The sequence below is a fragment of the Polypterus senegalus genome, chromosome 4 (genome assembly GCF_016835505.1).
Source record: "Polypterus senegalus isolate Bchr_013 chromosome 4, ASM1683550v1, whole genome shotgun sequence".
NCBI classification, from domain to species: Eukaryota; Metazoa; Chordata; class Cladistia; order Polypteriformes; family Polypteridae; genus Polypterus; species Polypterus senegalus.
In genome coordinates, this window is record NC_053157.1 from 209,231,473 (window position 1) to 209,252,604 (window position 21,132).

At 37.7% G+C, this 21,132-nt stretch overlaps 1 protein-coding gene across 5 annotated transcripts in view; it reads left to right on the forward strand.

Moving 5' to 3' along the window:
* dysf (dysferlin, limb girdle muscular dystrophy 2B (autosomal recessive)) overlaps positions 1-21,132 on the forward strand; it is a 362,566-nt gene that overhangs the window by 129,472 nt on the left and 211,962 nt on the right. For 3 of the 5 annotated variants that reach the window (XM_039751919.1, XM_039751920.1, XM_039751921.1), the window contains exons 11-19: positions 2,661-2,776; positions 3,515-3,641; positions 3,717-3,820; positions 5,856-5,924; positions 6,663-6,706; positions 6,791-6,873; positions 16,111-16,146; positions 19,854-19,969; positions 20,111-20,224. In XM_039751919.1, the coding sequence (XP_039607853.1) occupies positions 2,661-2,776; positions 3,515-3,641; positions 3,717-3,820; positions 5,856-5,924; positions 6,663-6,706; positions 6,791-6,873; positions 16,111-16,146; positions 19,854-19,969; positions 20,111-20,224 (809 nt within the window). The remainder of the gene's footprint in view (positions 1-2,660; positions 2,777-3,514; positions 3,642-3,716; positions 3,821-5,855; positions 5,925-6,662; positions 6,707-6,790; positions 6,874-16,110; positions 16,147-19,853; positions 19,970-20,110; positions 20,225-21,132) is intronic. The other 2 variants (XM_039751924.1, XM_039751922.1) reach the window with 1 other exon arrangement.

Genomic DNA, 21,132 nt, shown 5'->3' on the forward strand with positions numbered 1-21,132 from the left:
TATTTATGATTACTTTAAATTATTTCCAAATGTAATTCTTTTAAATATATCTGATAGTCTGCTGTTAATGTATAATAATTAATACACTTTTTCATTTAACATTTAATAAAAGTAGCACATGATGGCCAGTCCTACTGCCTCCCACCTCCAAATATCCAGGGCTCATTTCCCATTCTGGTCACTGGATTGTGTGGAGTTCATGTGCTCCACAGGGTCTTACTCTGCATACTCCATAGGAGGAAAATGGAGTTCCTGGAAACAAATAAAAAAAATGGTGGAGCATATGAATAATGTAAAAACAGCACCCAGGCTGTAACTGGTGTGACAACTCTAGGGGAAGTAGCAGCCACCTAACCTGACACAGACAGACTCTGGAGGCACACTTTCAAAAGCACACCTGATTTTCTTTTCTTTCCTTGTGTGAAACGTCTTCCCTGTCTCCCACAAGCACAACAACACAGTCCAAAGCACAAACCACTGCACAATAGTTTCTTTCTCTTCTTTTCTCCTCCATTCCTCCTCAGCAAGCTTTGTCTCCCTCCCCCCGACTCTGGCTCCCAGAGTGGTGGCTGCTGGCTCCTTTTATATGACACCCGGAAGTGCTCTAGGTGTTTGATGACCTATTTCAGGCAGCACTTCCGGGTGTAGCGGAAGAGCTGCTTTTCAGGGCTCAGCAGCAACTGCAGCACCCCCTGGTGGCGCCCATGGATCCCAACAGGGCAGCGTCAAACTCCAACTCCCATGCAGCCCTGTAGGAGTCCTAGGCACCGCTGCAACCAAGGGGGGCTGCCATCTAGTGTTTCAGGGGAGACACTATCCTGACCAGGCTTGCTCCCAGAGAAGAGGGTCCTGGCCGGGCAAGGACCTCGGCTGTCCATGACACTGGCTAGGCTTTGAACCCTGGATTCTCCACTTTTGTGACAGCAGTGTTAACCATTCTGTTTCTTAAGGAAAAAAGTTTAGAAACATAACATCTCAACTCATAACCTTTTCTGAGTGTATGCAGAGCCTATTTAAAGAATTCACCCCTTGAACGTTTTCACATTTTATTGTTATACAGTGCCATGTTAAATCACAGTGGGATTAATTTGGCTTGTTTGATACTGCTAAACAGAAAAAGACTATTTTACGTCAAAATGAAAAGAGATCTCTATAGAATGGTCTACAGCAATTACAAATATAGAACACTAAATAATCTACTGCATAAATATCCACACCTCAGTCATCCCCAGTGCAGTCAATTACTTTTAAAAGTCACATAATTAGTTCAATGACTTTTTTGACTTTGATCAACAGAGAAGAACCCTTTATGTCAAAGTGAATGTTTTCTATATTAATTAAAAATATAACACACAAAATAACTGCATGCAGTAAGTGCACATTTGGCAGCCATGACAGGGAAGTCTGTGTGCTCAGACCTCCATCAGTTCTTTGGGCTCAGCCATTGTTCCTCATTCTTTTTCACAAACTCGTTCAAGCTCTGTCAGGTTGCATGAAGATTGTGAATGAACAGACATCTTCAAGTCCCCCCACAAATTCTCAGTTGAATTAAATATGGACTCTGCGGGACCATTGCAGGACATTAACATTCTTGTTTTTAAGGCATTTGTGTGTAACTTTGGCTTTATGATTGGTGTCGTTAACTTGAGGGAAAACAAATCTTCTCTCAGTGTGCAGGTGTTCTTGCAGATTGATTCAGGTTTTTCCTCTGGAAATTCTCCATATTTACCTGCATTCATTTTCCCCTCTACCTTCAAAAGCTTTCTAGAGCCTGCTGCAGAGAAGCATCCCCACAACATGATACTGAGGCCTGATGATTCAGAGTGGACATGGTGTGTTTTGATAATGTACAATGTTCAATAATGGATGGTGTTTAGTCTGATAGCATAAAATGTCTGATTTTGGTCTCATCAATAGCACCTTCTCCCAACTAACTTCAGAATCTCCCATGTGCCTTCTGGCAAACTCTGTTTTTTTTTTTGTTAACAGTGGATTTCACTTTGCAAATTGTGAAGCATCTGGGCAGCAGTTTGTGCAAACTCAACCAGTGTAGCTTGTCATTCCTTCAGAGTTCTCAGAGGTCTCTTGGTGGCCTCCCTCACTGTACTAGCACAAGGTTTTTGTGGATGGCCTGCTTTGTACAGATTTGTGCCTCTTCCTTTCTCTTTCCATTTTTTCATGATTAGCTGTACTTGGATATTTTCTTGTCTCCATTTTCTGACTTGTTTTTTTCAATCACGGAGGTGCTTGGAGTTTTCTTTTGTCTTCATTGTGTAGGTCAGGCCACCATGCTGACTCAACACAAGTTAGCCCTTCCAAATTTATAGTACAATCAAGTGAAACTCCACAAAGGTGATGTCCATGAAACTAATTAAAATTTGAAAATGTACAAGGGTTGAATTCTTTTCATAGGCACTGTATGTAAACAGTATACTTTATGCATGTGTATATATGGAGCTTATGAACTTATCCTACATATTTTAAAATGTTTTTATTTTTTCACTTTTTTTAACAAAGGGTGTTATATATTTCTTTTATTTATTGTCTTTTTCTGCCCTAACATTAAACATTTTTGCCAGTATTGGACATCATTTTTATCATTTTTAGTAAAGCCTATACAGTATATATTTATAACTCTGTGTATATGTCTGACTCTGCAGAACATGCCTTCCTCAGGCGGTGGCTTCTTCTTTCTGACCCAGATGACCTGTCTGCTGGGGCTAAAGGCTACTTGAAAGTCAGTCTCTTTGTCCTTGGTCCAGGAGATGAAGCACCAGTAAGTTAGAAAATGGAGACCTTATGTTATGTAGCTATGCATTGTGATCAGCAAATACTCAGTTCAGTTGTATATTCATGACTACACATTATAGTGCGATTGTTATGTTTTGTAAACACTGAACCATGCTGTCACCCAGTGCCACTGTCTTGCTGAAAGAAGGACAAGACCATGTGCTGTTTCCAGTGAAGTACATTTTCTATTATATATGTGTATGATGGCCTCACTATCACCATTAAAGTCTAACTGTTTCTTTTCCTACCTTCTAGTAAGACAATGAGGCTTCTGTCTTTTTTGTTTCAATGTAGATGGGTTGATTTTGTTCAGTGGTGTAGCTGCAAGGGTATATTATGTATGTGGTTTATTACGTAAAAAAAAGCGAGGCTGTAATAAAATTAAATTTTAATTCCCAAAGACTTATCGTGTTCTTCCAAAAATATTAAACCTGTATATGAGTGAAGATGATCCAAAGACAATTACTCTTAGGATTAATTCGTACACAAAGGTCATATCCTTAAACAGATGATTTGTAGTATTTTGAGATTTTAACATTCCATGTAAAGAAAGTCCACATGTTTAGTAAGTCCAGTCCCTGTTACCTAATGAGGTTTTGTAAATTTGCTTTATCTTACCAAGTTCTTGTAAAGGCCAGCCAGGTCCTGATTCTGTATCCCAGAGATGGCTGACAGTTCCCGTGACCATGTCTTTGTCCACTGTGTGGATTTGTCTGCATTTTAGGTTGAGAAAAAGGAAATCTCAGATGATAAAGAAGACATTGAGGGGAACTTGCTGCGGCCAGCTGGTCTGGCTTTGAGAGGAGCCCATTTCACAATGAGGGTGTACAGATCTGAGGATCTGCCACAGAGTGAGTGCTCAAGAGTTTCTGCATTGAGATTTTAATCTGTCGACACTTCCCTAACCACCTCTTGCATTCCGATAGTGGATGATGCCTTTTTAGATGGGATGAAGCAAATATTTGGTTTTGACAGCAACCGGAAGAACCTTGTGGACCCCTTTGTTGAAGTCAAATTTGCTGGAAAGACGGTGAGTATAGGATCTTTTACTCATATCTGTTCAGAATGAGAAGCCAGTGCTCAGGAGGCCAGCACATATTAAATTACCAAATTTAGAAATAGGCTTGAAAGGAACAATGGGTATGGAACCTGCTTATGAGGGGAATTGGAAGGGCCTGCTCGCCATTTTGGGGAAAGTGAAGAGCTATTCAATGAGGGAAAAGTAGGGTCCTGGTGCTTACTAGGGTAATTTTCCATTTTCACATTGTTAAAATTCTGTCAGGCAGAGTTTTTTGGGGAGTGCTAAGGATCACAGTTCCCCTGTAACTAATGCTGAGAGTACTAGGCTAGGTAACTTAGGAATTAAAGAGAAATGTGCTTTGTGTCCAACTGTTCTGGATATAAGAATATACTAACAGAAGTTCTCAGATTTTTCTTGGAGTCATCATTCCTATTACTACAGTCAAGCAATGAGTGTTTTGTAGTATTATGTGCCTTTTTAACTGCTTCTTTTTTAAAATCTAGCTAGCTGGTCACAGGTTCTCTAAAACTTAGAATCAAGTAGATCAATGTAGTACTCTGAGAACAAGAGAAGGTCAGATGTGTTATGTTGTGCTGCCATCATGTGGCTGAATTTAAAAGTGCAACTGACAAAATATTTAAATAAGGACCAGAGAAGCCCTTACAATTTCTGTGTTTAACATATACTTATATACACTTATACTTACTTTACATTTATATACACTTGTATACAATAGTGTTTTTATTTATGGGTGACATGTTGACAGTGTATCACTGCTGCCCAACAACACCAAGGACCTGGGTTTAATTACTGGCCCAGTATGGAGTTACCACATTCTTCCCTTTATCTATTGGTTTTCTTGAAGTTTTTCAGTGTCCACACATGTCCTAGTTTTGTACATATTAAGCTGATAGGTTATAGGTGATTGTGCAAGTTTATATGTGTGTTTTTATCAAGAAGGAAGGCTCACTTATGCCTTCACTTGGCTGGTTGCCTTTTTGTGGATCAGTGTCACTTTGGGGCATTACCACCTGAAGGGGCAGCATAAGAAATGTGGGTATGCCCTATGTTTGGATTAGATAGATAGATAGATAGATAGATAGATAGATAGATAGATAGATAGATAGATAGATAGATAGATACTTTATTAATCCCAAGTGGAAATTCACATACTCCAGCAGCAGTATACTGATACAAAAAAAATGCATGTAAAAACAGACAATAACGTTATAACGAATAATGTTAGTGTTTAGGGTGGAATTGAAGAGTCACATAGTGTGGGGGAGGAACGATCTCCTTAGTCTGTCAGTGGACCAGGACAGTGACAAAAGTCTGTCACTGAAGCTACTCCTCTGCCTGGAGAGGACACTGTTCAGTGGATGCAGTGGATTCTCCATGATTGACAGGAGCTTCCTTAGCGCCCGTCGCTCTGCCACAGATGTTAAACTGTCCAACTTTAATCCTACAATGGAGCCTGCCTTCCTAACAAGTTTGTCCAGGTGTAAGGCGTCCTTCATCTTTATGCTGCCTCCCCAGCACACCACCGCGTAGAAGAGGGCACTCGCCACAACTGTCTGGTAGAACATCTGCAGCATCTTATTGCAGATGTTGAAGGACGCCAACCTTCTAAGGAAGTATAGTCGGCTCTGTCCTCTCTTACACAGTGCATCAGTATTGGCAGTCCAGTCCAATTTATCATCTAGCTGCACTCCCAAGTATTTATAGGTCTGCACCCTCTGCACACAGCCTCCTCTGATGATCACGGGGTCCATGAAGGGCCTGGGCCTCCTAAAATCCACTACCAGTTCCTTGGTCTTGCTGGTGTTCAGGGATTGTCCTGTTCAGGGCTGGTTCCTATTGCTTTCAGTCTTGGACCTGGAATGAAATAAGTGGGATTAGAAAAATATGTGTATAGAAATGTGTTTCAATGTCTTTTTGACCACTTTATGGTCAAATTTGTCACAACTCAGTTATTGTAGTTTTGCACAAAATTAAGTTTACTATGACTGTAACACAGTTCTTCTAATGTTTATTTTTCTTTCAGATTTGTACCAAAGTTCTTGAGAAAAATGCAAATCCAGAGTGGAACCAGAGCCTCATTTTGCCAATTAGGGTAATAAGCAAACCAAATTAAAAATGGAAAAATCACATTATGAGACTTCAGTGAATGAATAAATATTGCTGGATAATAAATCCTTTGTATAAAACTTTGTAACAGTGAGCACACTTATTAGTCAAGTGATGCAATTTGTGAGCAACTAGAAAGTGATAATCTTTGAGGTTTTAGAAGGTGATCAGGCAGACTCTGTAGAAGGACTCTTGGGTTCCATAGATTGAAATCAATGAATTGCATTCATTCTTGGTGTTCTTTTAAGTCAATCAGTCAGAATAGTGCACTTATTTTCACATTCAAATAGTTTATTAGTGTAATCAAATAATATAGAAAACACCGAAGATGCCTGCAATTAATAATATTGTCTCATTCTGTTGACTAACAGAAGAAGAACGTCATTAAACAATTTATTAACACTTTTGCCAGAATCTTGGTGTTAAAAGTTGATAGAGAGATTGCTCTGTTTACAGAGTTGCTTCATTGCTTTTTTAATATTCTTATAGTGAATTTAAAAAATATTTTTAAAGAACTAAAAACTAAAGTCAACAAAGAAAACTCAGTGAATAGTGTACATATATAATGTATTTAAGTGTATATAATTTTTTTTAGCTAAAGTTATATTGTGTGGATTATGTTACACAAGTAATGCAACATTTTTTCAGTTTTTTTATATTGTTTCTCGTTGTTGGCTAAAGTTGGTAAAACACATATATATACATTTTTTATTTTCATGTCCAGTTTCCCTCAATGTGTGAAAAAATGAGAATTCGTGCAATAGATCGGTAAGTATCCTCATTGAATGACTGTAATACATGGTAGATCTCCCCAACATACTGTACTGAAGATGTTTCAATTTCATTTCCTAGGGACTGGTCAAGCCAAAATGATGTGATCGGCACCAGCTTCCTCTGCATGTCCAAAATCTCAGCCCCAGGAGGAGAAATTGAAGGTATAGTAGCTCTCAGTGACTGGAGCTGAAGCATGTTTTGCTAATTTCCTACATGTCCTAGGTGTGCAGTCACTGGGAAGAGGAGAGACAAGGAAAGAGTAGAGGAGATAAAGAAAAATGAGGAAATTATTAAACAAAGAAGAGGGGTGGAGAAGGAAGAGTCCATAGAAGTCTGATAATGAAAAAGGCTATTTAGAACATAGTAGGTAGGTGGGGCTGAAGCAAGGGAGGAAGAAGAGATTTGAAGATTATTGGTAAATTTGTACATCTACAATGTATTGGTGGGTCTACCTCTTGTTCCCACATAATTTTCATTTCAACTGATCCTCTGCATTACATTTAATTAAAACAATATTCATCACTCAAACTGTTCATTTACTGTACTTCAGCTGAACTTTCAAGAACACTAAACCTGATCACTGAATTTATAGATTCACGCTAGTAAATCATTCAACGTGTTAAAGAGACCCATATGCTCATCGGATAATCAAAAATTCTATGGAGTATGAAAAAAACTGTCATGTTTAGTTTAATTATTTTTTTTACCTGATTTCACTTGCTGATTTGCTTAGTTTGCCATACAGTAGGAAAATGGAAAGTAATTTATACTTTAACACGTGTGATATATCACCCGGCCTGGTTTCATGATGTATAAATACACAATATGGCTAAAAGTATGTGGACGTCATTGACAATTTTTGAGTTCAGGTGTTTCAGCCGCACTCATTGTTAACAAATGCATAAAATCAAGACATAGCCATGCAATTCTTATTGACAATCATTGGCAAGAGAAGGGGTCGTTTTATGGCACTGTCATAGAATACCATCTTTGCCACATGTAAGTATGGTAAATTTATCTCCTTCTTGATCTGACCTACTCAACTGTAAGTGCTAATATTGTGACGTGGAAGCATCTAGGAGCTACAACAATTTAGCTACAAAGTAGTGGACCATACAAACTCACAGAGTGATGCCGCTGAGTGCTGAAGCACATAGTGTGTAAAAATCTCCCCTGGTGCATCACTCAATAGTTGTACTTTGGGAGCTTTATGAAATGGGTTTCCAATGTTGAGTACACAAGCCTAAGATTACTATGTGCAATGGAAAGCATTAGCTGCAGTGGTATAAAGTAGGCTGCTATTGGACTCTGGAGCAGTATAAGCATGCTGTATGAAGTGATAAATCATGATTCACTATCACTGGCAATCTGATGGACTAATCTGAGTTAGATGAATGCCAGGAGAATGATACAAAATGGATTGCATAGTGCCTGCTGTAAAGATTGATGGAGGATGGACAAAGGACTGGGGTAGTTTTTCTGAATTTTGAATTAGGCCCCATGGTTCCATTGAAGGGTACTGCTAATGCTCGTACAAACACAGACATTTCAAACAACTTTGTGTCAACAGTTTGAGGAAGGTCCTTTTCGGTTAGTGGAAAGCATCCACAGAACACTGGAGGCTGGTATAGCCACACAGGGGGAGCCAACTTCATAGTAATGCTCATGGCTTTGGAATGGGGTGTCTAACAAGCTCATATAGGTGTGATGGTCAGGTACCCGCAAACTTTTGGCCATATAGTGTATAGCTTAGGAGTTAAACTGTAAACCACAGAGTTAACTGGTACATTTGCCACAACTGATTCATACATTGACACTGAGCAAATTGCTTAGTTTACTGGACTGTAGGAAAATGGAAAATAATTTACACTTGTGAATCATAAGGCTTTAACATGTGTAATATATATAAATATGAAAATCCGCGAAGTAGAAACCATATGTTTGTATGGTTATTTTTTATATATTTTAAGCCCTTATAAACTCTCCCACCCTGTTAACATTATTAGAGCCCTCTAGACATGAAATAACACCCTTTAGTCAAACGTTTAAACTGTGCTCCATTACAAGACAGAGATGACAGTTCTTTCTCACAATTAAAAGAAAGCAAACATATCATCCTCAAAGGAGCGCCGTCATAAAGGAGCGCCGTCAGGGGCAGAGAATGTCAGAGAGAGCGCTCACAAAGAAAAGCAAACAATCAAAAAATCAATACGTGCTTTTAAGTATACATAAAGAGGCATTTTGTAGAAGAGCGTCTGTGTCCTCTGTGCAAACAGCCCCTCTGCTCACACCCCCTCCGTCAGGCAGAGAGAGTGAGAAAGATAGAGAGAAGCAAACAAGCACTGCGCGGGAAGCATATCTTATAGCATTGAGGAGTTTTAGTTAATATGTAATACATGCTCTGATTGGGTAGCTTCTAAGCCAACCGCCAATAGCATCCCTTGTATGAAATCAACTGGGCAATCAAACTGAGGAAGCATGTAACCTAAATTAAAAGACCCATTGTCCAGAAAGCGTGAACCAGTGAAAAATCTGTGATATATATTTAGATGTGCTTACATTTAAAATCCGCGATAGAGTGAAACCGCGAAAGTCGAAGCGCGATATAGCGAGGGATTACTGTAAATATATACAGGGTGAGTCAAAATTATTTTAATGCTAATGGTACTGCAATGTATATACTTATATACAATTTTTCTGCACAATTTATGTGCCACATATTGTACATCTGTTGAACATGATAGCGAAGAGGTTGAGACATTCCTGTAAATCATCTTGCACATATGAAGTATGTTTTGTGAATAAATTGTTTCCGCCATTCAAAAGTTAAAATAATTTTCACTCACCCTGATATATATATATGTACTAGCAAAATGCCCACACCTCGCAGCGGCGAAGAACTACCTTAAAATTTTTATTAAGAAGAAAATTAAACCTTTTTAAACTGAGGGAAAAAATACCAATAATTATTTGTTAAGGATCTCTTTGTATACCACATTGTCAGTTCGGCCCTCCGGTTGTAATATGACCAAGCTGTGCGCTGAGCTTACTCTTGAGCATGCAACGTACAGTTGGCCATGTGAACAGTAATCTTGTTTCAAATCTCACAGCTTGGATTGCTGCTGTCATAATCGGTTTGAGTTTCATGGTTTGTTTCAATTACGACAGCATTTGCAGGACTTTTGTTGAAGTGACATTCGGCATTTGTCAAGCGTTGTAAGCACACAACCGGTTTCATCGATAACTTCACATCCAGCTTTTGCGAGTTTAAACATTCATAAACATCAAAGTGTCCTCTACTGAAATCGTCACCTGTGAATCTAAGATGTTTAAGAGGCATTGGCGGTTGTCGAAAGGTTTAAAATATTTGGCCATTTCGGTACACTTGAAAGCGACAACCGAACAATTCAGCGGTAGCCATCAACTCATATGCAGAACCATAGGTGAAGGGCTTAAGCATAAATAAGAAAGTTCAACATGGTGGACATTGTCGACCGTTATGACCATTACGTGTAGAATTTCGATATCAAACCTGCTTAACTTTTATAAGTAAGCTGTAAGGAATAAGCCTGCCAAATTTCAGCCTTCTACCTACACAGGAAGTTGGAGAATTAGTGATGAGTGAGTGAGTGAGTGAGTCAGTCAGTGAGAGCTTTGCCTTTTATTAGTATAGATACACACATTATATAACATAATGATTTTCATGTATATACCCACAAACACATGTATATGTATTATGTATTGTAAAAATAATACAAGAACACATTAGAAAAGGTTTTGGGCAATTTCGTGGGGTTGAGGGCACTTTCGTGAACCTGTATATTTTGACGAGAAAACAAAACAAAAGTGAAACAAGATCAGACTGAGGTGATGTGGATGAGGAGGTGCTTATATGGCCTTTAGACGGGGGAGGCGGATCCATGATGGCGTGTGACAGAAGTGACGTCAGAAGTGGAACAGGTGTGTCAGTCTTCCATTCTGCAGAGGAAGTAGAAGAAAAGGCATTAGGCAACTGCAATAATGTTTCCTTGATTTACCCCTCTGCTACACAGTTTAAAATTTCAAATTAAATAATTCAAACAAGATTAAAGCACACATTACAGACTTTCATTTAAGGGTATTTGCATACATTTTGGTCGCAGCATGTAGTAATGACAACACGTTTTGTACATGGCCCCCCATTAGTCATGAAAACATAGGAAAAAACCATGATAATGTTTTGTAATTAACAATTGTATAGTGAACAGCAGAAGTGGGTGAATGTTCGATTGCAAGTCAGCAGCATCATTGTTTCAGTTCTGCCTGTATACTTTTCTTTATCTGAATCTTATGTTATTATGTTTCTTAAACAAACCTATAAAACTAAAACTACAAAACTAAAAAATGATCTACACTATGTAAGTGATATAAAAATAATTATTTATTAACTAGGGGGGCATACCCCCTGCACGCTTCACTTGCCAACCCCTTTGGCCTGCACTAAGCACCAGCCACTTCACTTCTGTGCCACTCACATTGTAAACAGCGTGGCTGAACACATCCCAAGGAGATGCGTCGCTCCTCTGAAACCCCCTCTTAAATGGTGATACAATGGGAAACACATACCGTTTTTTTTACCTCCTCTTTGCACGATCAGCTGCTGGCTTGCTGCTGCTGCCATGCCGCGTGATCTTCATCTCGTGCAGCACTTCGAATATTTAAAAGTCTGTACAGCAGCTGTCTTTGTCATCTACTCTTTGTCTTTTATTTTCGGCCCCGGGCGTAGTTAAATCTCGTGAGTTCTTGATATTTTTTAGTTTATAATTTAACAACGGAATAAGAATCTGAAAATCTAACAACATCACATTAAGGTTTGATAAATTCTGTAAAGAATGTAGGTTTTAAAATAAGCCTGATTTAAAGCGTGAAAAAAGAGTGACATAAAAACGTCGCATAAAATCATTGCACAAAATCGTTGCACTTTTAAGCTTAGGATTTTATATAGAGAGAGTAGATGCAAGAAAGTTTCTTTATCAGAATAAAAATATTAAGCATTGTTAAACAAATAGCATATTCACACCATTCAGTGTTTACTTCTGACTATTTCTTATGTATTGGATGTACATTTATTTTTATTTATAAAATTCATAATAAAATCTTTTGATTTGCTATGAATTTTCCATTGCTGTCTTCTTTTAATTTGTAATTTAAACTAATTATACTACCAGTGTGATTTTCTTTTAATTATAATTCACAACAAAAAATTTAATTCATCCTTTCAAATGTTACATTTAATCATCCATTCATCCATTATCCAACCTGCTATATCCTAACTACTAGGTCACGGGGGTCTGCTGGAGCCAATCCCAGCCAATACAGGGCGCAAGGCAGGAAACAAACCCCGGGCAGGGTGCCAGCCCACCGCAGTACATTTAATCAATGAAACTGTATTACACCTGTGCTATTTTTTAAATTTAATATTGCCACAAAACAATGGACAACAGGGAGCAATACATCTAACAGACATTTGTGTAGAAACAGATCAGTCTCTAAATGAAATGTAGTTATTTTATATAGCTCCTTTCAGTGTGACAGCTGTCACAAAGATGTTTTACAGATCTCTTTACAGTGAGAGATTCCACAAAACGCAATCAAGATCAACCATTCTGAGACCTTTCAGTGTTTTACATTATCCTGCAGGTGAAACTGGGCAGTAGTGGTGCTAATGGAGAAGCTCAGCTGAAATGAAAATTTAAAGAGAATGGCATTCAGAAGGGAAAGAAAAGAGAGAGAAAGAGAGATGTAGGGGGAAATTGCCAGTGAGGGACACAGAAGAGTGCAGCAATGAGTTCTCCTTTACTCCTTCCAACACAAGAGGATGGCCTGCTTGCTGTCTTTTGGTGTTATTTTGTAATCAGCGTGGTGGCATCTAAGTAATGGTGTCTGACTTGGCTCTCATGCATAATGTTTGTTGATATGATATGATATATGATAAAGGATATCATATTCTGGAACGGTGGAGGGTATTGGTGGCTGGCTGTTTTTCTTATTGCTACCAGAACAAGGGGAACCTTGCATGGTTTATTTGTGGAAACTAATAGCAGCCTGATCCCCCAAAGGATTACAGTTTGCAGTGCGGAATGCATGGTGTCAGAAGAGTGGGGCAACACAGAGCAACAGAAGCACTTTTTGGAACTTTCATTTCTTCAGAATACTCCCCAAGTACTGCACCATAGGAAGACAATTCTAATGCTGTTATCAGTAAAACAGACCCTCCAATGATCTTGTGCAACTTCCCTTTATTTTTTTCAATTAGTACTGAATAAAAAGTTCTCATCCTCATTCAAGGTTTTATTACCCCTCTTACCATACTTTTTCAATAACCCTTTTATATTTTGTTTCTGTATCATCACCCTTATTTTATTTCTTACTCTTTACAACTATGTTGCTTTAGTAATTATTCTTACATTTTTTGTCATGCATATGAGCCTTCAGCTTCAATACTGAAGGAGATAAGTGTACATACATGTACCTAAGTACTAGCATCCTATGTATTACAATGACATATTAACGTGAAGAGTGAGGAGCGTGAAGCAGTGGCTCCATCATCGCAATCCCCTCCATTACCTTCTTGTTGTTGTAAATTGTTAAGTTGGTAACAGTAAATACTTTAGCTTCTGCTTGTATCCCCAGGTATGCTGGCTTCTACATTTCAGATTATTTAATCTGGTGATTTTTTTTTTTTTAATTAGCCATGCTGGGAAAAAAGTGACTTTTGATTTGTGTGATTTTGGGGTTAGTTACCTCACCTCAGATCTTCTTGAAATTCAGAAATCATGTTGCCCGTGTGTGGAATTCAGAAACTAAAACCTTTGTCCATCACAAACTAGTCATGCTTTTCTCTTTCCCACTGGGGCAAAAGAACCATCATACATATATACTTTTGTTATCATGTATTCACTGTATCTCACACCTTTATGCTGTAAAGTAATTTTGAAATCTAAAATGTGTAGTACTAGTTTTGCCATATTTTTTTTTTGACAAATGAAGTACTGGCAATTTCTTAATTTCTGCAATGTATTTCATACTAAATACCTCAATGGTGTATGCACAATAAGATTACATGCATAAATAAAAATATTAAGAGAAAAAAGCATTAAAGGAGGAGCAAATTAAAACAGTATGTGAAGGCTGAATGTATTTACATAAAAAGGAACCATGAAAATATTTTCATCCAAACCATCCAATTTTGTGTTTACCTATCCCAGTAGATAGATAGATAGATAGATAGATAGATAGATAGATAGATAGATAGATAGATAGATAGATAGATAGATAGATAGATAGATAGATAGATAGTACTTTTTACAGAATTTCAAGAACTATAGCCAACAACAGTACCTTTCTTGAGAGATCAGTCCCAGTCACAGTGAGGCATTATGCAGTCAACAGTAAAGACACTGGAGTATCAGGGCCCTCACCTTGTTTTCTACCTTATTGTCATAAATGCCTCCTTGTACATGAAACCATTTCACAAAACGAACCAAAGACTATCAACCTGTTCTGAAGCTAGCATTTATGTTCATCCATTCAGACCATACTGATTAAAATAAATAAAAAGTATTAAGGATGATGGTAGATCACTATGCCAGTAAAAGTGATTTAAATAATGGATGCACCACTCAGGGCCGTCTTAACAGTATTGTAGGCCCCTGGTCAAAGCAATACACTGGGGCTCCCACCCACACAACCACTCAGGAAGTCACAGCACACATAGATTAGCATGGGGAGCCCCCGGGCAACTGCCCACCATGCCCATGCATTAAGACGGCCCTGGCACCACTATGATACAATATGAGACACTCTTATCCCACTGTTTACAAGGACGGCTGTTTATGGTAAATTTTTACGGATTAGTAATATATTTATATAATCTATATATTTATAACTTTTAACATTTTTATGCTACATACCTTAAGATAATATAAGTTTAGTACCAAGTCTGATATGTGTTCTCTTTTAGTGGTGGGGTATTTCCGATTTCTCCTACACACTGTAGTAGTAGGGTGTTTTACCATGTTAGCCATTATGAATGCAATGAGAAGTCAAGCAAAATGGCAGCTCAGGCCCCTTCTTCAGGCAAGTTCTAATCAGATTATTCTATTACATCTTGCTTGAAGTAGGGGCCTGAGCTGCCTCAAAAGCTTGCATATTGTAATCTTTTTAGTTAGCTAATAAAAGATGTAATTTTGCTTGACTTCTTATTGCATCCTACATAATGTATAACATATAATATTTTGTATGTAATTTATACTTATGAATTTGAATACTATGATACTTTGTCAAAAAGAAAGAAGCCTATGTGTTTTAAAGTTTAAGCAAAAACTGTGGTCATCAGAATAAAGCAGCTTTGAGTTCAGTCTCCCCTGCCATTATGAGTGTGTGCCCCCTTTGAATAATTGTGCCCAGAAAAGGGTTTTGTTTATGCTAATACTACAAGCTGGAGGGAGAAGAATGCCACTTTGCAACCATTTTGCTTTCAAGTGGGGTTCATCTATATTAACTAGGATTAATCAATGATTCCACATCTCATAATGAGGGACCATGTACTGCCTCCTATAAGCCAGACGGTGTTTGGATTTCCTGCCAGTCCTCTGCAGCTTCTATCAACCCACTCTTTTTAAGCAGAGGGACAGCCATATCTTCTGGAATTTGAATGGATGCTTGCCTTCTGTTGTCCACGGGAAAGCCCCTTAAGGTCTACTCTGGCCATTCTTATATCAATTAAACTGTTGTGGCTATTTTGTCCCCTGTTAGTTTCACCCTTCTGACACTGGTATTGTAATTGATAGGGGGTTCCAATGAGCCCCAAACGCTGGGCAAAACCAACACAAATACAGTCATGGGTTCAAATATAATGATTTATTCTTACCAGTTCCTTACAGGCCCCACTGGAATCCATTGTATAATACAACACTCAATAAAGATTTTATTCCTTTTTCCGGATGACTTTCATCTGCCCATTGCCACTTCTTGTTGTTTGACTAGCATTATTTTCAACTTCAATTTATTTTTCACTTCATGGCTCAATATGGACGCTTTAAACAGACTATAATAATTAATTAATTAATTAAAGTGGAATTCAGTGGCATATTTCTACTTTAAACATATAGGGTCATACCGGGTGGAGCAGTGGGTAGTGTAGCAGCAGCAGTGCATTCTGGGTATATGTGTGTGTGGCTCACAAGAAGGTCTTTCCTTGCTCTTGCCTGTCTTACTAACAGAGGTTGAAAAGCCTAGTCGTGTCTCTGGCTGGTGCATGCTAAGGATGCAGTCCGCTGTGAATTTGTGTTATTGTCTGTTCTGTGCATCATTTACTCTTCTGTCTCCTAATCTCTCCCCATTTATCTGTGCTCCAGATGAAATGCCTCCAGTGACCTCCAGCCAAGCCAGGAGTACGTTTGGTATTTATATGTCTTTCTCCGCTGTTCCACACATTCATATGAGTCAGGATAGTAGAGTAGTTGGAAGTGGGTGAGCTAGAGTTATCATGCAACAATGACTTTAATGTCTTCCAAGCAGTCCACAAGGCATTTTTAATGGAGCCTTTACCTTTTTCAATGGCAGATAGATCAGGGCGCATAACACTGAACACATAACAATGAATTAGATTCCATATTTATATAAAAAAAGATCTTACAGGAAGTATGTACAGGGAGAAAAGAACTGGATCATGAATGGACCATTGTGAAACTCCATAGATAAGAGATTCTGAGAAAGATGAAAAACGTCTAAGGTTAACTGAAAAATGCTGCTGGAAAGATACCATCTAAACCATTCAAATGTATTCCACAAATACCCAACACAAAGCTCAAGATGAGAAATGAGCATATCATGGTCCACTGTGTTGAACGCATTACTGAAGTCCAAAAGCACAAGAAGAACAGAATTTCTAGAATCAGTAGTTATTAACAGATCATCAGAATCAGTGCTCTTTTTATTTATTTCTTTTCACTTAAATAACACCCAAATGAAAATGAGATATGACATGAACCAACAGGTGACAAGCTAGGCTGGGACCTCAAACTCCAACCAACCAAATTCTTAAGAAGAATCCAATTCTTGTTGTTAATTAAATCTGCTATTTAATTCTATGGCCTGTTGCTGCTCTCTTTCTACCACAGGAGACATTTCCAAAGCTTTTGATTTTCTATTTTTTAATGGTGCCATCAAAATGTTTTACGGACCACAGCCAATCAACATTACTGAGACCTTCACCATTCTTAATTTTCAGATATTGTATAATGGATGCATGTTTGGCTTGGTTTGTATATTGTTATTGATTGGCTGCTAATTATAAAAAAGAAAAGAAACAATTAAGGGGTCTGAATCAAGTAAAAGAAAAGGAAGGGAAGTTACTGTAATTAGGTGCCAAAACACAGAAAAGAGTGAAAATGAAACCCTGCAGTATCAGAACTGGACACCCCCGCCTCAGCCCCACAGGTACACTTAAGCACTACAGTAATAATGTTCCATGGTGGGCTGGTGCCCTGTCCGGGGTTTGTCCCTGCCTTGCACCCTGTGTTGGCTGGGATTGGCTCTAGCAGACCCCCGTGACCCTGTGTTAGGATATTGCAAGTTGGAAGATGACTGACTGACTGACTGTAATAATATTTCACATTTATCCAGATGTATCATATCAAATGGGAATCAGTTATGGGCAATTGGATGAACTAAAGTCATCATTCTATCATGTTCTTTCTTTCTTTCTATCTTTCATTCTTAAGTGGTAAATTGAATACACTGTACAATATGCAGCAGCAGTGCTTACATTGTATGCAGTAATGGCTTATATGCAATGATAAAGTTTGTTACCTTAGGAGACATAGCATTTCACTACCTGTATCTATTTTATTCTCATGCAAAATGAGATAAGCAGATAAATGGTTAAATTAATACATTTATTTGTCTTGCTTTGGGGAGCGTTTTCAGCTTTTATGGGAACAAATGCATAAAAAAAGTTTTGAATATGGAACCCAAAACCTGATCTTAAAAGGCTGCATTGTCAGTAATCTGAAGTTTGGAATAAGCACTATTGACAAATAGTGGAAGGCAGTGGATGTCCCTCTTCCAGAATCTGTTTATTCAGGACTGGTTGCCCTTAGGAGTGCAAATTAGTGATATTTTTTGTTTAACAAGGTCTGCTTAAGAAGTAAATTTGCATGGTATTGCTCATCTTTGTTGTTGGTATTAGAATTAATTATATTCATTTGTTGATTTTTTGAGCTGTGAACCCTACAGTAACAGCTATAATATTTTCTCAACCATTTTAGCATTAAAAACTGAATTTTCCAACCTAAAAGTGTAAAATAATCATAACTTGATTAAATTCAAATTGAACTTGATTACATTTTTTGCACATACTGTCATTCATGACAGATAATACCTCAAAGACCTCCTTGTGAACAATATCACCAAAGCCAAGCAGAGGCCTGCACCACCAAGTTGAATAGTGGAAGTGTAAAATGAGCTGATGAGCTGAGCAGAGTAAAGACTAGATACAGTAAGTGATTTAGAAATGTACACGGTGGTCCAGATCTAATTATGCAGATCCAGATCGTCTGGATGACTTTGATTTATGTGGGGACGATTCCAGTTCGGCGCGAAGATGATTCTTCATGTCGTCAGTTTGCACACTTCTTGATGGTCCGGTATCTATGTAATAAACTTAATAACTTATAGCATAATGAAAATTGCATAATTAGATCTGGACCAATCAATACATCAACAGTGCAGGTAAAGGAACATCAGGGTGTAGACTTAGTATAATTCAGTCACACTCTTGCACCTTGGCATTTATACAATATTTATGATAATAATGAATGAAACAGATGAGCTTCAGTTCTGATATAGTTTTGCAAAACAGCTAAAACATGCTAAAATTCCTTTTGTAGACGATTTCACAATTGCAAAATATGAGACTCAGCAGGGAGTTTGCAGTTTGAAAGGTTTCTTTTAGGGTGGAAAGCCTCATTCACACTTCTGTGTTTCCGTGTTGAGGGTAGCTGAATAAACCAATATAATCCATAGAATGTTAGTAAAATCAATTTTTTTTGTGCTTCTCGTTTACATCATTGAGGAAAACTGCCATTTTTCTTTTTTAAAAACATATAACATACTGCATATTTTTAGCACAGTGACACAGTAAAAGGCACCATTGTGTACACTGCTGTGTTTTCTCAACAGGAAAATGCAGTACACGAAAAGCTGCTACAGTCAAATCCCCACTCTAGCTGCTACCTACCAACCGCCTCCTCTTAGCTGAGGATACACACATTTCTGGTGATTTTGCTCATCATTAGTTATGTATACGAATAGAGATTTTTTTGCCATTAAAAGCCACTACAGTATACACAGCCATCTGTCAAAAATAAAAGAAGTGGTGTTCTTTGTAGGAGTAAGAGGAATTCAATTGAAGCTGAATAAAAGATGACAACCAAAAGTTGAATAATAGATTCTACATCCAAAGAAAGACTGATTGTACATCTAAAGAAATACTTAATGTAAGAAATACTTTTTTAGAATGCACTGTAGTCATTTTTATTTAAATACGAGAAAAAACAAATAAAAGTTAATGGTAACATTACTGCAAAAATGCATCTATTTCATGTTTAATATTATGTAACAAGACCTTTGCAAACACTTCTTTGGCTGTTCATAACAGTTACAAAGCAACATTAAAGTGTTTATTCATCTCTGCAATGTGACCGACTAACAAAACGTCACTTTGCAGTGGTCTGAGGTGGCTTAACGGAGAAACATTTCTCTTGATATTACATATTTAGTATAAGATCTATGAATCCTTCATATTAACAAGTCATTTTACCATCATGTCAGTATACCACACTGCACAGAGATGAATAACTAATCTACTGATGTTTTGTACAAGTATTATGAGGTCCAACAAAAGCCTTCTGTTAAGGTCTCGTTACATAAGAGGAAATGAGTAATAGATGCATTTTTGCAGTACCTAAAGTTAATTATTACATGTTAAAGTTATCAGCAATCTATTTTTTTGTTAGCTAATTCTTGATGAGAACCAGTAGGAAAGTAAAACGATGACAGCTCTCACACCTCTTCTCTGATTGCTTTGCCCTCACAGTGGATGACAGTCTTGGCTTCCTGCCCACATTTGGTCCTTGCTATGTCAACCTGTATGGTAGTCCACGAGAGTTCAGCACCTTCACTGACCCCTATGAACACCTAAACCTTGGGAAGGTATGTGGAGCTCCTCTTAACTCACAACTGCCTGGAAAGAAAAACTGGAAAATGAATGTGTGCTCCTATTTTTTTTTTTTTTTTGTTTGCTTTTTTGAAAAAAAAAAGAAAAAATGTTTTTTATTTCCTTCCATTTCCCAGGGAGAGGGAGTGGCATACCGAGGCAGAGTTCTCTTGGAACTGGACACAAAACTGGTGGACCACACTGAACAAAAAGTGGAGGATATTCCTTCAGATAATTTATTAGTTGTGGAGGTGAGAATTTTCTTCTTTCAGAGTTATGTATTCTTATCAGCTTACTGCTAGATTGTATTGTATGCTGCAGAAAAGCTATTTGAAGCATTTTCATTCTGATCAACAGAGAAATGTAGGCAGTGGCCTTATTATCAAACTTGTCTAAGACAGGCTGAAATCTAAGTAAACAGTGTAGACCTCAGTGTATTCAGCCCCACCGTTTGCAGTGCACCTTCTATTGGAATGCATTTAGTCATAAAATGCATTGCATTTGTCATTCCAACAGCTGGTGCTTCACTTAGCAATAAATGCATTGCCACTTTCATTTGAATGCATGGCACATCACAAAAATTTATACTAATAAAATGCATTGTATTTTTATTCCAACAGATGGTGCATCACAAACATTTGCAGTAATAAAATGCATTGAATTTTTCATTTCAACAGATAACATATCACAAAAATTTGCACTGATTAAAATGCATTGCATTTTATATTCCAACAGATGGTAAATCACAAATATTAACACTGCTTTTACAAATTCCATATGAAATAGCATATAACAACTGGATGGACACAGAGATGCACAGGCACATTCACAGACACTTCTCCTTTTATTAAGAGAGATTTTAGCATATAACTGAGACACCTCATATAACAAAGGAAAAAGGCCTGTGTAACAAAACAGTTATTCACAGTTAAATAGTGTCAGATCCAGCTCTGTATGCATTACAGTGAAACATTCATCCTCCACCAGCTTTGTTTGACAGGCTTTGTTGTATGAACTTCAGACACCGAACTCTCAATATAACTCAATGTAATTGTAAAGGGAGAAGGCAGAGGAAAGACTCTAAAGATGTTAGTCATTCCCAAAATGGAGAACACATTATTGAGATATATAAAGGATTATTCAAAATTTTATAAATAAA